Source organism: Alexandromys fortis, unplaced genomic scaffold (assembly GCF_014885135.2).
Source record: "Alexandromys fortis isolate MF-2015 unplaced genomic scaffold, M_Fortis_MF-2015_v1.1 scaffold_88, whole genome shotgun sequence".
NCBI lineage: Eukaryota > Metazoa > Chordata > Mammalia > Rodentia > Cricetidae > Alexandromys > Alexandromys fortis.
This window is the reverse complement of record NW_026067961.1, coordinates 4,141,955-4,159,628: the sequence shown is the minus strand read 5'-3', so window position 1 is coordinate 4,159,628 and position 17,674 is coordinate 4,141,955. Positions and strand designations below refer to the sequence as shown.

General features: G+C 43.4%; 1 protein-coding gene across 5 annotated transcripts in view; it reads right to left on the bottom strand.

The window, feature by feature from the left end:
- Per3 (period circadian regulator 3) overlaps window positions 1-17,674 on the bottom strand; it is a 46,778-nt gene that overhangs the window by 21,394 nt on the left and 7,710 nt on the right. For 4 of the 5 annotated variants that reach the window (XM_050153213.1, XM_050153212.1, XM_050153211.1 and 1 more), the window contains exons 6-12: window positions 13,514-13,656; window positions 11,461-11,539; window positions 8,970-9,076; window positions 8,646-8,802; window positions 4,764-4,869; window positions 3,523-3,654; window positions 2,924-3,050 (exon numbers count right to left, since the gene is read on the bottom strand). In XM_050153213.1, coding sequence (XP_050009170.1) covers window positions 2,924-3,050; window positions 3,523-3,654; window positions 4,764-4,869; window positions 8,646-8,802; window positions 8,970-9,076; window positions 11,461-11,539; window positions 13,514-13,656 — 851 coding nt within the window. Of the gene's footprint in view, window positions 1-2,923; window positions 3,051-3,522; window positions 3,655-4,763; window positions 4,870-8,645; window positions 8,803-8,969; window positions 9,077-10,381; window positions 10,792-11,460; window positions 11,540-13,513; window positions 13,657-17,674 lie in introns of those variants that run through there. The other variant, XM_050153215.1, reaches the window with a different exon arrangement.

Sequence of the window (17,674 nt, the reverse complement as noted above, 5' to 3'; positions counted from 1 at the left end):
TCTTATCAAAACTGTCAGAGACAGCAGAGATGGAGCAGCCACATTCCTGTAAAGGCCTGGGCTTGAATTAATGCAACCTTAGGCTGAGCTTGCAGTCTGTTCTATGTTTTTCTGAATGACTCACTTCCAAAATCCTCTAGCCAGACTCTGTGCTTCAAGTGGTGGCTGTTTTGAGAGTGTCTTGAATACCTGCTCCATTTTCAGCTCTTGTTCCCCCTTTGCATATCTCCCTTGTAACTTCCCTGATTCAATAAGCCAGTGCACTTTCTGAGTCAGCCAGTCAGCAGCAGTCCAGTGTTTGCATTGTCCATCTGTGAAACAATAGTTTCACAAGCCTGAGCCTTTCCTTGGATTTCAGAACTGGTAGCAGCTGCTTCAGTATTCCAACGGGGTAAAGAAAGGTCGTAGATTTGCTGTCTTTTTCACTCTAAGTGTGGATGGACTGATGTTCTTTCTTCATTTCTGAGCAGAAAACGGAAGCACTTGCATATCTCTTTATGAATGGGGTTAGTGACCTTATAAAACAGCTGGAGGTTGATGTGGTGGCATGCACCCAGTCCTAGCATGTTGGAGGATGTTAGAGAAGGATTGTTTTACCTCAGGAATTTGAGATAACTGGAGTGATGAGCGCCACCTCAAAGCCATGGGGGTGACAATGGAGGGACGAGCTAAGACTCTTTTTGTTGTTTTTGTTCTTCTGTCATGTAGGGAGAGGTTTTCCTTTTCCTTGAAGGTTGTGGGTATTCAAACTCATTCTTGGAAGCAGGAAGTGTTCAGGGCTCACACTGAACACTGTATTTTCCATACCTTGACCCTAGACACCTTACCTGTCCACACTGTGAGGAATAAATGCCTTCTTGTTTGAAAATTACAACATCAAAAACAAAACAAAACAAAGCCCTGTGAGGAAGACAGGTCTCATTTTGCAGACCGGGCTGGCCTGGAACTTAACAACAATCTACCAGCCTCTGCCTTCTGATTGTAGGAGGTATATGCTATTGCCCTGGAGAGCTCAGAAACTTTGACATAATATTACACAGAGCCCAAAGCAGTAATATGTGCTCAGTAGTCTGAATTGCTTTGGGGTGTGGCAGTGTTACTAATGTGTGCAGGTGAGTAGAGATCAAACGTCAATTTTGGTATCTTCTGTAATTCCCCACTTTGGTTTTTAAGATCAGGTCTCTCACCGAATCAGGAGCTGCACTGGGTAAATTGGCTGGCTAGTGGGTCCCTGGGATCTGACTGTCTCTACAGACTGTCTCTACATCTTAGCACTGGAGTTGCCAGCATGCATGGCCATGCCTGGCCTTTACATGAGTCCTGCGGATCCGAACTAGTACTCACACTTGTGCAGCCAGGACTTTACCCACTGACCCACCTTCCTAGTCTGCTGCCTTAAAAGTCCTGACAGATCTTCAACAACCCAGCTACTGTTACTACTGGTCTTAGAAAGTAAATGTCACCCATATTATGTAAGGTTACAATTGACAATGATGAATACTATTATAAAATTTACATGATCAAATCCATGATTTCTAAAACTGTATTAAACGTCAAGGAGAAAAATAAAAGAACAGGCAGTTAAGTTAAAAACAATCATGTGTAAAATGAGAAACAGGGAAGTAAATAAATCAATGCACACAGGACGGCAGTGTGGCTCAACGGAAGAGTGTTTGCCTAGCAAGACCCTAGGTTCCATTTCCCGCTTAGTTATATTCTATCCTGCCTTAGGCCAAAGCAGCTTCTCTATTAACCAATGGTAAGAAAACATATTCACAGCATACAGAGGGGTATCCCACATCATCTCCTCTTTTCTGTCTTTGTAGAGCTAGCCAGTAAGAAGCCTGAGGCACTGGCCAAACAGTTTGTAATTAAGATTAAGCTTCAGAGTGGTTGGTTATTCAGGAACTGGCGAGTGGGAAAGAAACCTCCAGACAGAGTTGCTAACAGGGAGTGGAACCAGCCCAAGAGAAAGAAGTGTGTTGTAGTCAACAGAGCTGAACAGAGCTGAAGATCTAAAAAGCATTTTGACATCGGGCAGAGAGCTGCAGAGTTTGGAGTTTGTACAGCTGGCTTTTGGTCTTTTGTTCAGTATTTCCTTGCTATGCTCCCTTTCCCATGTTTTAGAAAGCTAATGTTTATTCTGTGCCAATATATGTTGGAGGTATGTGATCTTTTTGATTTTGAATTTTATGAGGATTATAGTTAAGAGAGTGTCACGCTTCTCAGAAGAGACTCTGAAATAAGTTTGAGACTATTATTGATTGTGGGAACTTTTGAAGTTGGACTAAATGCATTTTTTTTTTTTGCATTATGATATGGCTCCAAGTCTTTGGGGGCCAGGGAGTAAGTATAATGTGGTTTGAAAGAAAATGGCCCCCAGAGGGAGTGGCACTATTAGAAATGGCCTAGTTGGAGGACGTGTATCACTGTGGGGACTGGCTTTGAGGTCTCTTTTGCTCAAGCTTCCCTCAGTGTGACTTTCAGGTGACTTCCTGTTGTCTCTAAGTAGCACTCTCAGCTACTCCAGCACATCTGCCTGCACACCACCACGCTCCCCATCATGATGATAATAACTGAACTCTGAAACTATTAACAAGCCACCCCAAGGAAATGTTTCCTCTATAGGAGTTGCTGTGGTCATGGTGTCTCTTCACAACAAAAGGAAACCTAACTAAGACAGATGGTATCAAAATAATTAAATCTTTATTAAGGTATATTGAGCTATATTATAAAACTGTTTAGCTTCCAAGTGGTATTGTGCAGCCAGTATATCACTGCTGTCGATACTATTCCATTTTCTGGGAAATTCTGCAGGCTAGAGAGCAGCACAGAGCTCAGGGGTTTTGCTCAGAGTGCATACATGCAACTGTTTATCAAGAGACAGACTCAGGAGCAGCTGAGGGCCACTCTGTTGACTTACCACCACCCTGCAGCTCCACGCACGTGTCCATCACTGGCTTGACTGATCTGGCCATTGACTCAATGTACAGCTGTTGACCCACATTCTTAATTTTGTTTACACTGGTGTAGACCTGCTGCAAGGTCATCTTAGGGAGAAGAATGACAAAACAGGGTTTATAAGCATAGAAGTGTGCACTAAAAGATACACAAACAATACAGGCTTAACCTCTGGTTCTCTGAGACAAGACTAAAAGCAGCCCTCACTTCAATTCCACTTCTTGCAGAGCCACCGTACAATGATGCCAATCAAACTGTACGTCCATCTACTCATGATACACTGCTTTTCGGAAAGCATACAGTTAATCCAAATGTTGCCTCTGAAGACAGGGTTCTCACCATGTAGCCCAGCCGGCTCAGAACTCTTGCTTTCACCCTGCTGGAATGGTAAGCATTTGCCACTAAGCCTATCTCAGATTTTTTTTAACAGACATTTATTTATTTCCATTCACATCATTTTCTAAAATAAATTTAAATTTGTCAAATGATAAGTCCTAAGAAGTCACGGGTACAGGAGCTCCACTGACACATTGCATCTGCACAAATACATCTTCCACACACCTGCTCCTTCTGTGCTTCCTCCACACAGTGTCCACTTGACTCACTGGAAGAGGGGATGCTGACGTGCTGCTGCTCCTGTGAACCGCTGCTGCCCAGGCTCCCGTAACCACTGGAAGCACTGGCGTGAATGGGCTAGAAGGAAGGGGCCAGCTCAGTCACTGCTGTGTGCGTGGTAAGGATGTTCACCTCAGAGCTTCCAGCCTACAACTACCACACAGCAAAGGGCTTCTTAAACGCTACAGTAGGTATGGAGACTGTCAGCCTGCACGCTGGTGTGAGACGCCTCAGTGCCTTCCTACTCTCAGGGCAGGCCTAACTTTCTAGTCTACGTAGAGATTGCAGCAACATGTCCTTTTAGATGCCATAAGGTAACTGCTTTTTGTAAATCATAAATAATTTTATTAAATAAAACAAATTTCAGTTCCTTGTGCTCAATTTAGAATAGACAAAACACATAAAATAAAAACATAGATTTAAAAAAAAATTTCAGAGACTTCATGAACCCTGAGATTTTATAAAAAACATTTCTGAAAAGCTCTGGGCTGGGGCTGGAGAGATGGCTCAGTGGTTAAGAGCATTGCCTGCTCTTCCAAAGGTCCTGAGTTCAATTCCCAGCAACCACATGGTGGCTCACAACCATCTGTAAAGAGGTCTGGCGCCCTCTTCTGGCCTTCAGGCATATATACAGACAGAATATTGTCTACATAATAAATAAATAAATATTTTAAAAAAAAAAGCTCTGGGCTCACATTCAACACTGACACACTTAACTTTATTTACTAACAGGACCCATCTTCGGCTGTTCTCTCCAACAAGTAATTTTCCTCTTCTTTCTTTGTAATGACAAGAAATACTGAGACCAACCATCTCACTCTTCTACTTTTAAAAACGGAATTATTTTAAAAGACACTGACATTCAAGCTCAGGAGCTGAGCACACTGCTGGTGCCTGAAGCATGAGAAGAGTTTCTCATGAAGAAAAGAAAGTGAGGGTCTGCCCTGACCCTGCGGCCCAGTCTGTTGTGCTGAAGTAAGTGCAGCCAGAAATGTCCTGTGCATCGCACTCAGAATAACAAACCAAATGAACAGAACTTAATCCATAGAAGCAAAGAGAAGAGCAAACATTTCTAAGATGTGGAGGTAAAGGTTCCTCTCTCCTCAGTGTGTTCTTGTGGTCTGACCTCACTGAGACCAAACTAACAAAAACACCATCTAGGGAATCGTGTGCTTTTAAAACTTTACCTGCAGAAGAAGTCTGTGAATCTGTTCTTGCAAATCTGCTATGTCTTTGTCGTTATTAAGGGCCTTTTTTATTTTGGTAGCAAAAACATCCTCATTTAAAGGGCTCCTATAAAATGTCAAGAAAAACAATGAGCCAAGCAATCAAATTTATCTAAAATGAAGACTAACATGCTTGCAACAGACCATTTAAAGAATCAGCTATGTTCTGATGAACCAACAACTCTTTAACTCTAGATTCAGAAAATATGGAGTTAAAATTCCCAAAGAATCAAAATAGACATAACAACTCAAACCCACGTGGTCCTGGGAATAAAACACAGGACCTTGAACAAGCTAAGAAAACAATCCACCATAAATTACATCTCAGCCGTTGTTTTTTGAGTCAAAATCTTGCTACAATTAGCCCAGGCTAGTTCTACCTCCTGAGAACTGGGATTACAGGCAAACACCTGCACAGTTTAAATTTCTCTACAGCACTGATCTTTACGTAACAGGTTCAGGGCTGTGTGTGTGTGTGTTTGTGTGAATTTAGTAAAAGTATTTATATACATAAAGCCAGCGATAAGATACTTCTTTTGTTCCTAAGAGATTCAGTAAGGACTGGTTTAAAAATCTGACTGAGTGAACCCTCTGTACAAATGTTAAGACCCTAAAGTTGCCAAGCTTACATACTTAAAGCTGGGCTGGAGATGGCTCAGTGGTTAAGAGAACCTGTTACTCTTCCAGAGAACTGGAGTTTGGTTCCTACCACCCATGACAAGTGACTTATAACCTCTGGCATCTGCACATACCCACATGCAGTCATATACACCTAATCTACACATAGTTAAAAAAAAACATAGTAAAAAGAAACTTTAAAAAATTTAGTTGGGCATGGTAGCACATGCATTTGATCCCAGGACTTGGGAGGCAGAGGCAGGAGAATCACTGTGAGGTCAGCCTGGTCTACATAGTAAGTTCTAGGACAGCCAGAACTACATGGTGAGAGCTTGGCTCAAATCACCAAAAATAAATAAAATATAAAGCTACTAATCACCTATGCTACCTGATAAAGATGCTCTACAACCCCCCCTAGTGGTGAATATGAGGCTGTCACACTCCTACCTCCCACCTCATTTATAAACTTCAGAGGATTTAAAACCTGAGCTAATGGGAGCTCACCATCTCCAGCTGGACAGGGAAGAAACCAGCACAGGACCAAACGAGACCCTCTGAATGTGGGTGACAGTTGTATGGCTGGGGGAGTGATGGAGGAAGGTCATTGGCTAATAAAGAAACTGGCTTGGCCCACTTTATTGGTTAGAACATAGGTGGGTGGAGTAAACAGAAGAGAATGCTGGGAGGAAGAGGAAGTGAAGTCAGAAGTAATGCAGCTCCTCTCAGAGCCAGACGCCTCAGACAGAGAGGCATGCTCCGCTCTCCCGGGCAGATGCACGCAATGAAGCTCCTCCAACCCAGGATGGACGTAGGCTAGAATCTTCCCGGTAAGCGCACCTTGGGGTGCTTACACAGATGATTAGAAATGGGCTAAATTAATATGTGAGAATTAGCCTAGAAGAGGCTAGATAGAAATGGGTCAAGCAGTGTTTAAATGAATATAGTTTGTGTGTTGTTATTTCGGGCATAAGCTAGCCAGGCGGCCGGGGTGCTGGGGACACAGCCCCGTGGCTCCATATTTCAACAGGGGAGATTGTGGAGCCACTGCTGCTTGTACTGGCTTTTTGGGAACCTATTCTCTTTGGATGGATACCTTGCTCAGCCTAGATATAGCAGTGAGGGCCCTGGACCTTTCTCAAAGCAATGCTCCTTACCCTCTCTGAGGAGTGGATGGGGAGTTAGGTAGGGGAGTAGGTGGAGGGGACAGGAGGGAGGGAGGGAGTGGGAACTGGGATTGGTATGTAAAATGAAAAAAGATAGTTTGTTTTCTATTTTAAAAATGTAATTAGCCTCCCTCCCCCCAAAAATAAAATCTGCCACTGAGGTGCTTCAGGGTAAAATCGTTTGTCATGTAAGCCTGATGACTGGAGGGATCTCAGAGCCCATGGTGAAAGGTGATACCCACACAAGATGTTCTCTGAGCTCCACATGTGTGTGTCATGTTACATATTCCCCCATCTTACATGATAAATTAAAAAACGAAATAAAAACTACCTGAATATAGTGAATACCAACAAAGATGACAAAGAGAGGAAACTGACATTAAGACCTCCTCCTAAAAACTATGTTAGTCTCTAAGAAAATGAAAATAACATCCTCAAAAACCATAAAGCAGCAGTTCTCAACCTGAGGGTTGCAACAACCCCTTTGGCCAATCCCTATCTCCAAAAAATTTACATTATGATTCATAACAGTGGCAAAATTACAGCTACAAAGTAGCAATAAAATAATTTTATGGCTGGGGTCACCATAACATGAGGAGCTGTATTAAAGAGTCCCAGCATCAGGAAGGGTGAGAGCCACACTGTTAGAGAGAGATCATCATTGTTCAAGTGCTTTACAAGAACCATCCTACAATGGATGTCAACCTCTCGAGGTCCCTAAGTTACTAAGGGGAGATGAGAGATAAAGGAAGGGACCAGTTTAGGTACCAAGGCTCACACATTCGTCATGACAGGAAACTACCTCTTGGGTCCTCGGTAGAGTGGGTACTGATGAGGAATACTGAGTCAGATATATCACTCATGAAGTCTTAAGATGTAGGCATTACCCCTGACATTTGGTGTGAGGCTGGGTGATGTAGCCCTGTGGGACAATGTTTGCCCAGCTCAGGCTGGATGGAAGAACTAACCAAGAAACAGCCAAGTGAGAAGCCAAAGAGAGGGCTCCGTGGTTAGGAACACTTTCTGCTTTAAAGAGGACCTGGGCTTGGTTCCTGGCTCTTACAACAGCTGCTTACGACAGTCCGTAACTCCAGTCCCAGAGGACCCAGTGTCCTCTTGTTGCCTCCACGGACCCAGGTACGTACTCAGTATACTTACATACATGCAAGCAAAACACTTATACTTACAAAATTAAATCTTTAAAAAACTTTAATTTAATTTTTTAAGGTTTATGGTGTTTTGCCTGAGTATATGTCTGTGCACCACGTGCATGCCTGGTGCCTGTGAAGGCCAGAAGAGGACACTGGCTCCCCTGGACCTGGAGTCACAGATTTACAGTACAGCTACCGTGACCTAAGAGCTGAAACACTGCCCAAGACTACAGTCATCACAGTGACCTAAGAGCTGAGACACCACCCAAGACTACAGCCATCACAGTGACCTAAGAGCTGAGACACCGTCCCAACACTACAGTCATCACAGTGACCCAAGAGCTGAGACACCGTCCCAACACTACAGTCATCACAGTGACCCAAGAGCTGAGACACCACCCCAAGACTACAGCCATCACAGTGACCCAAGAGCTGAGACACCGTCCCAACACTACAGTCATCACAGTGACCCAAGAGCTGAGACACCGTCCCAACACTACAGTCATCACAGTGACCCAAGAGCTGAGACACCACCCCAAGACTACAGCCATCACAGTGACCCAAGAGCTGAGACACCGTCCCAACACTACAGTCATCACAGTGACCCAAGAGCTGAGACACCACCACCCCAAGACTACAGCCATCACAGTGACCCAAGAGCTGAGACACCGTCCCAACACTAGTCATCACAGTGACCCAAGAGCTGAGACACTGTCCCAACACTACAGCCATCACAGTGACCCAAGAGCTGAGACACCGCCCAAAGACTATAATCATTATTAGAAAAATCAGAGTGCTGGCAGTGCCATGAAAGTAGCAAAAAAACTTAACTCAATCATGTTCGTCTTCCATGACAGGTGACATCTGCCCCACTCACCTCTGTACCCCAAAGCACCAACTGATGAACTTACGTTCGAACTTTATGCCGACCAATGATGAAGGAAACCTTCCGGCTCCAGGGGTTCACAAAGCTGGACCAGCTGGAATCCAGAATGACATAATCTCCATTCTGAGTGCAGAATCTGATGGGCGAGTGCTCAAATGGAGGATGGCCAACATACTTTAAAACTATGTAAAGCAACAAGATTAAAACAAACTTTACACAGATAAGATTGCAAGTGTCCTGCTTCAGTTATCACTTTAAAGGAGGAAACAATTACTTTAGAAGTTCAATACATTTCTTATCAGAACCAATTAGTGACAAATAACAGCGTCCATAAAGGAGCAGGCCCCACCTTTTTGGTGTATGGCAACCATCAGAGGCCGATCTTCAGGGTGCACATATGTTAAGATGGATGTTCCAATCAGATCCTGAGGTAGGTAACCCAGCAAAGGCACAGCCCTGGGGCACAGGTACACAGCACAGGAAGCATGTTATACTGAGCAAGTAATTAAGTAGTTTTTATATACTTAAAAATACCCACTCAGGCTGGCAACATAACTCAGTGAGAGGCTATGTGCTTAGCATACTTAAGGATCCCATCTCCTGCTCTGCAAAATAAAACATCACCACCAAACCCTAACTTCCCTATTTAATTCTAAATAGGAAGAACATTTATGAAAAGATGTCCATTAATGCACCCATGAAAGCAAAAAAACCTATATAAGCTAACTATGTCAGTAGTCATCTGATACACTGCATCAAAATCACCTCATTCCCTAAGAGCAGGCTTGCGGGCTCACTGTGAACTCATGAATCACACACTCTGGAGATAACCCATGGGCATGAATTTTTATCAAGTTCCTCATGAGTCTTGCGCTCTTTGTTACACTATCATTTAGAAAGAGCACATGTAACAGGATGCTAATGATAAAACGGGCTGTGAACTTACACAGCGTTAGTACAGTGTGGTAAAGCCTTTAGGAGGCAAAGCCTAGTGGAAAGAAGTTGGGGTACTGGGGTATGCCCTCAGGCCTTGTCTGAATTGGCATTAACTGTCAACCTGAACAGCTTAGAATCGCCTGATGGAAGTCTCAACTGAATAACTGTCTTCATCTTAATAGTCTGTGGACATGTTTGTGAGGGACTGCCTCAACTGTCTACAGTGGGCATCATTTCCAGTGGTCCCAGGTTAGGTAGGAAAGCCAGTAAAACGTGAGGCAGTGGGTAAGTCAGGGAGTGAGCCAGCAAGCAGCATTCATTCCGGAAGGAAGCAGATTAACGTCACTGTGTGCTCCCACCATGATGTCCTGCCCCACCAGAGATTTCAAAGTCATGGAGCCAGCTGAGTGACCATGGCCTGGAAGTGTGCAGGGATTAAACCTTTCTTCCCTCCTTACAAGTTGGCCATTTCCAGTATTTCACTACAGTAACCAAGACTAATGAACAAACACATGGTTAATACTGACTGAATACAATGTAGTGGCCAAATCAAATATAGTATCCAAAGGCAACTATCATGCCAACCAATACTCACAGCAATGTTTTCAGAATGGCTTAGACAAAACAGGCTCCGTAAACATTTTCTGTGCTTTGTTTTACACTAAAGCATGTTACCCAGATTTTCAAATTTCAAGAATAAGTAAAATTCTGAAATAAATGTGCATATGTGGGGCTGTATATATATACTAGCTGATATCAACATTTGCTTATTTGGCTTTTTGAGATAGTGTTTTTCTGTGTAGCCCTGGCTGTCTTAGAACTCACTTTATAAGCCAGGCTGGCCTTGAATTCACAGAGATCCACCTGCCTCTGCCTTCTGTGTGCTGGGATTAAAGATGTGCACCACCACCGCCCGGCCAACATTTGCTTTATCCAAACAAAAATACAAAAAAAAAAAAAAAGGAGCTGGAAAGATGCTCAGCAATTAAGAACACTGACTGATCTTCCTGAGGACCTGAGTTCGATTCTCAGAACCCAGATGGTGGCTCACGACCATCTGTAACTCCAGTTCCAGGGGATCTGAAGCTGTCTTCTGTCCTCCTTAGAGGTGTATCCACACGTGGTACAGACATACATGCAGGCAAAACACCTGTACACATAAAGTAAATTTTTTTCTAAAAAATACTGAAAAACAGCAATAAGCATCATCTATCACTGTTAAAAAAATAACAAAATCATTTTAAAATTGCCCTAAAAAGAAAGGTAATGTAAGTTCAAAATAAAGAAAAATTCTTAAAACAGCCTTTATTAAAAACGTATGTCCTCTTTTTTTCTCTCTCTTCAGACTACGATATTTAGCATAACTGATTTGAGCATATTTGTCAAATGGAAATACCACTAGAGTAAATGCTAAAGATTTTAAATCTTGGTCCTAAATTGAGTATAGTCAGATGTTTTTGGTGAACTGATCCTTGATTTATGTAAAATAAGAGTAATAACACCTGCACCACTTATGCCTCAATGTTATGAGATCTAGGAAAGTATCACATAAATCACTTTTAATAATACAGTATGCAAAATGTTTACACTAAAATTCAGACAACAGGTACAAGCACTTGCCTCCAAGCCCGCTGGCCTGAGATGCATCCCTGAGACCCAAACAGTGGAAGGTGAGACCCAACACCAGAAAGATGTCCTCTGACCCCACATGTACATGGAAGCACACACACACACACACCAATAAATAAATGTGATTTGAAAATGTATTTAAGAGGACTCAATTTAAGCTGCAGGCAAACCAACTGTCACAGAATACTCAACAGTACACAAAGCATAACACAGACCTCTAGTACCTCGGTTTGTCTTCCAAAACAAATCTCTTTTAGGCTCAAAGAAATATTTACCTTTCATCTACTTCAAGAAACACACATCCTGGGGTGTGTGTTGTAGTAAAAATTCTTTTATTTACAGGGATTCGAGGAGCTATTAAAAAAGGAGAAAGGCTGATTAAGGGTCAAATATGCAATTAGTGATCTAGTAAACTAGCTACTAAACATACAAGGTATAAAATCTCAAAATGAAACAGCAGAAATCTAACTTAAATCAAAGGTCTGACTGCCATGAAGTCAAAGCTACAGTAAAATAATGATAGTTTCCATTATTAACTTGATTTTAAAGAGATCAATATGGAATGACTATATTATGGTTAATTTAAATACAAAAAGTCTGCTGCATTCTTAATAGCTTATTTCTTTATCATAAATATCTAGTAGGTAAAGTGGGAATAAGGGAAGGGCCGAATATTTTTTGGTGGCAGTGTGTAACTAAATGAAAACACTTGCAATAGCACTAAAGCAACTTGTTGTAGAATAAAATTAGTACCATCGAGTCAGGCAAGTTCTGATCTAAAACGTGCACTGAAAAATGCAGTCCACACTCTGAGAGTAGGCTTATATCAGTTACTTCAGCATGATGCCAATTGCAAGAAACCCTAAGTGAATACACAAAAAGGCACCCAATGTTTGGAGCTACTCATGAATACATACAACACAGATACATTTCAACTGTGGCTACCGAGGCAGTTACAGGAGTGCTGTTGTTATTGTTTAACCTATAAATTAATTGTTTATTATTTCCTTTTAAAAAAAATTTATGTGTGTACATGTTTGGTCTGCATGTATGTGCAGGATCAGGTCAGAAGAGGGAGTGAGATCCCCTAGATTGGAGTTACAGGCAGCTGTGAGCCACTATTTGGGTGCTGAGAAGTGAACCAGGACCTACTGAAGTGCAGCCAGTACTCCTAACTGCTGAGGTATCTCTTTAGGCCCTTTATCTTTTTGTTTTTCTGTTTTTGTTTTCGAGACAGGGTTTCTCTGTAGCTTTGGAGCCTGTCCTGAAACCAGCTCTTGTAGACCAGGCTGGCCTCAAACTTACAGAGATCCGCCTGACTCTGCTCCTGAGTGCTGGGATTAAAGATGTGTGACACCACCACCTGACTTGTAATTAATTTTTTATCATTGTGCCCCCAAACTAATTTTTCCAATAGTCCTACGTTTTCACTGTGACTTATAGGGTGGTAATTTGTAGGAAAGCACATATCATGTCTCATCAGAGCCAACTATGTTTTTAGGTAGTAAATGGAAGTTGCCTATACACAAGTTTAGAAAAGGATTTCTGTTTATTGAATATACATACTGCAATTTCTGGAAGTTTCAAAACACTTGTAGAACATGTTGTTTCAGTCGGGCGGTGGTGGCGCACAACTTTAGTACCAGCACTTGGGAGGCAGAGGCAGGCGGATCTCTGTGAGTTTGAGGCCAGCCTGGTCTACAAGAGCTAATTCCAGAACAGGCACCAAAGCTATATAGAGAAACCCTGTCTTGAACCGCCCTCCCCCAAAAGAACATGTTGCTTCCCCCTCCATCAAGTGTTGAGAATCAAACCCAGGGCCTTGTAGTTACACAGCATGACAAGCACTCTACCACTGTGCTACACCTCCAGCTTTTGGTTTGTTGAGGCAGGGAATCACTATGTAGCCCAGGCTAGCCTTGAACTTATTATGTAACCCAGGGCATTCATGCCTTGGTCCCTCAAGGCATGTGCTACCTAGCAAATGCAATCATTCTTGTGGCTTCTTCATGAAATGATTTTAGTGCTATTATTTCATCTAAGATAGGTTCTTGTAAAAGGCCACAGAACAGGTCACCAATAGAGAAGGGACTAAAGTAACTAATATCTATCCAACTCTGCTGCTGACGTCACACTGCGGCAGTGATAACAGCACAGGAAGTCAAGGTCAGCAAACAGCACCCAGTAAACACCAGCTAGAAGTGAGTTTATGGCCCACATTGGACATGAAGCAGCCTTCTGCCCGGAAACCATAGGAACAGCATTCCCCACACTCCTGTCTGAACACCGCATTCTGCCTCTCACTGAGCACAGGACATCCTGGCTTACCTTCATAACCAGAGTGAATCTTCTCAGCCAGTGCTAGACAGCAAGGCTCTGGTTCTGGCTGGGCAGAGCTATGGACGTGAACCAAATACGGGAGGATCCAGAACGGAGAGTAATGCTTCTTTTGTGCTCTGTCTCCACCTCCACTGAAGAGATCAAAGTGATTAGTGCTGATAGTGGTGCACTCCGCCCACTGTGAAAAGGCTGGGGATGCTCCACCGGGAATTCCCAACACAGAAAGACCCAATCTAAAACGTTTAAAGATGCTTGTTTCCCCAAAGGGAAGGTTAGCTTGAAATCTTAGTACCTCTGGGCAATAACGATCATCCACTACTCACTGCCTAAGAAGTTTTATGAAGGGCTGCTCACATCACTGTGAGAGTCACCCCACCCATGGCTCATGACCAAGCCCCAAACTCCCGTTGACTCTTACTCTTCCACTGTGAGGCACACCAAGCACTACAAACAGAAAATGGGGCCCCATGTGATCACATGGCTAAACCCAACTATAGTGCACCCCTCTTCTGTTGTTAAAGAACTGACCAAAGCTCCAGCTACTTTCTTGGTTGCTGCAGGCTTGGTTGAAGGTCAGCAGTGTCCTGCAAAATGGCTGGCTGGGGAAAGCACATTAAAACCTAGCTGCCTAGCCTGGCCTCTGGAATAGAGACAGACCCCTTCTCAGTCTCACTGAGGAAGCTCTGAGGATGTGCACAAAGCTTTCTCCTCTATGCTACTGGGACATGCCACATGCTGTAGAGTCTAACTGTCAAAGAGTGAGCCACTCTTCTTTGTCTGCAATCAAGTCTCTCTTCTAACTTAATCTAGATTAGTGACCCCAATCCCAAGGCAGTCCCAGTGTACTGGCTACCCTCACTATGACCCTGCTTCCTATTTTAGTCATGTGGATGACAGCCTTCCCCCAACTACACAAGAGTTCATGCTCCATTTGTCCAGCTTCCCCCTATAAAGAACTTCTTCAGCCTTGTCCATGCCAAGCGTTCTAAATGTCACTTATATACCCTTGCACTACACATTTCCTGCTGGCCTGCACCTCTACCTAGAACTATGTTTTCATACAGTCTCAATGAAAACCCAGATTAACTCAGACACAGCTCCTCTCCAGGAAGGTGCTTTTGCTCCATGCTCTCGGGTCTCAGATATTTCCACCCAAGATTCCTATCGCCAATCCCTCATTCCTTTTTATATCACGTTCCAATTATAACCCATAAGTCCTTGCTGTGGGACAATGGTCTGTACCCTGTCAATTGTATTTTAAATAAACACTCATTGGCCAGTAACCAGGCAAGAAGTATAGGTGGGGTGAGAACAGGAGAATTCTGGGAAAAGGAAAGGTTCAGTCTGCAGTCATCACCCAGACAGAGAGGAAGCCAGACACAGAGCAAGTAAGATGTGACTGCCTCACCAAAAAAAGTACCAAGCCATGTAGCTAACACAAACAAGTATTATGGGCTAATAGTTATGAGTTAATAAGCCCGAGCTACTAGGCCAATCAGTCTATAATTAATGTAGACCTCTGTGTATTTCTTTGGGGCTGAATGGCTACAAGACCAGGCAGGACAGAAACCTCAGTCAATAAGTCCTGGCAAAGCAACCAATTTTTTTTCTTCTACCACCTCACTAGCCTCACTTTACAACCCACGCCTTCCAGTGCTACAGCTGACCTGGTCCTTCACACAGCAGTCCACAGTCCTTTCTAATTTAAAATGTGCTTTCTTGATAAATGAGACCTCTTAGCACTGTACACAAATACTGCAGCCCCAGAGTAAGGACTGACCCTCACCCAGATGGGGTCTCAATGGTAATGTCATTTCCCTCCACCTGCAAAAGGGAACACCTGGAGAAAGCATGACTCAGAGTCTGGCATGTCACATGACTAAAGGCAAAGGAGGCTGTCAAAGACCATGTGGATACTGCTAGAAGGGCAGGGAATCGATCCTAACAGTGTTCTTACTGGTCAAAGGCCAGGACGGTTTTATCATCATAAGGTGAATGGTAACTTTGCTGTTTAGAAATACATTCTGAAATTCTAATGGAGGAAATGTCTGAGTTCTGAGATAAGAGCAGAGGGAAGAACTGGTGGAGGAACAGGTGGCACCAGGCTGGCCATGGATTACAGTTGGGTAGTCAGAACATACTGGCTCATTATAGTATTTTCTTTGCTTGTTAGGTTAGAATGTCCTAAGGAAAAGGTTTTGAAAGCAATTAATCTCAACCAAATACTTCCTTCTGAGTGTAAAATTTCCTGTGATCTAGGCCTTGACTTTCCATCCACCCTCCTCTCTTCCCTTCTGTTCCAGCCAGGTTCTCCATTAACCTTTCCACACTCAGGTGTGTTCCACCCCAGGGCCTTTGCACATCTGTTTCTTCCACATGGACCATATTTCCTCAGAAACTTCCTTAAGGCTGCCTGGTTTACTCGCTCACCTTCTTTAGGGTGCAAATGGGACTCCTCAGAGAAGGGTCCCGTCCTCGCCAGCTGGATGTGCTTTGCCACCACCAAAGTCCCCAGCCAGTGCAATGGCAGTGAGAGCAATGTGGGGCTCTAAGCGGTCATGGGAGCACCACCATAACGAGGGGATCAATGCAGACCCTGTCAGAGTGGGCTAACTTTGGTGAGAGCTAGCTGTTATGGTGTCTGGCTCCCTTTGCCTTTTTGCCCTTCATCATGAAGCCCTTGCCTAATGCCGAGCAGACACTGGCTTCATGCTCTCTGACACCAGAACGACACGCCCAAACCCTTATCCTCTGCAAACTAGACACTCTTAGGGGTTCTGTTACAACAGAAAACAGACAAAATGTCTGAATAAAACAGCAATTTCTCCACTGTCTTCACGAGAGAACTCGCTCTCTTGTCTGGAATTTGTTGCTATTGGACACATTTGTATTTATACATTATTGGTTTCCTGCTTACAGAGTTTAAACACATGGGGACCAAAGACATTTGCTTTGAGCAGTCTGACTCAGACAGGACCTACAAGTATTTAGTGTGATTTAAGCCCGTGTGTCATTTTTGTCGGGAGCAGAGTGTGAGGTCATTGTACCCACAGATCTCCAGAGAAACCAGGAATATTAGGCACACAGGATTTTGTCTTTCCAGTGGGAAAGATGAAAAACCTGTCCTTCTATCCAGAAAGCTGGGAACTGGAAGAGATTAACAGCCTGGTGATCTGTGTCATCTGTTGGGCCAGGCCACACAAGCTCCTACATCGAGTACTGGATGTGGTTAGTAACTGAAATGGCCCTGATAGCCAGAGGCTCCCTCAAGCTCTTACAACCAGGACCAGAGGTAACTTAACTACCCAAATGACCTCTAGCCTATGTCTACAATGCCAGACCCTTAGGCCCTGAAGCTAGCACAGGCAGTGTATCTCTAGCCCCCATCTGCTTGGGGGGAATGACAATACCCCGAGTTGAGTTTAATGTAATTATGCTTCTCTGTGCACTGGGGACTGTATTACCCAAGGAAGCCTTTTTTTTCTTCTTCTTCTTCAAGTTGTACTGGGCTTAAATACACTGGGAATAAATCTCCTGTCATTAACTCCATGAAGTCTGATCCAGGCTGACAAAGTCAATCTGTACCAGGTTTTCCTTCTTATCTCTTCCTGGTTGGCTTGCCTGTCTGACACCTGCAGGGATGCCCCCACATTTACTCTATTTCAGGCCTGTTTCTGATAAAGGCACTGGTGAAGGACACAGTAAACCATACAGCCCTCCTACCTGCTGACTGTCAGTCGGATTATCCCTCCTGCTTAGGTCCACAAACACTATTAGCTCAAATCCCCCCAGTTTTACAGAATATTTGGTTATTTCCATTATAAACATTTTCCTTCTCTAAACATCTGGAGTAGTTACTAACTTAAATACTGCTGTTAACAATTGTGACACTTAAAAATGTTTTTTTCATGTTGGGCATGGTGGTGCATGCCTTTAATTCCAGCACTCAAAGGACAGAGACAGGTGGATCTCCATAAGTTTGAGGCCAGCCTGGTCTATAGAGTGAGTTTCAGTACAGCCAGAACTACACAGAGAAACCCTGTCTCAAAATAAAAATAATAAGTTAAAAAGTTTTTCCTTTTACAATGAAAGCAACATTATAGTAATTTGTTTAGAGGGTGACAACTATCTACAAGAAGTCACTTCTGT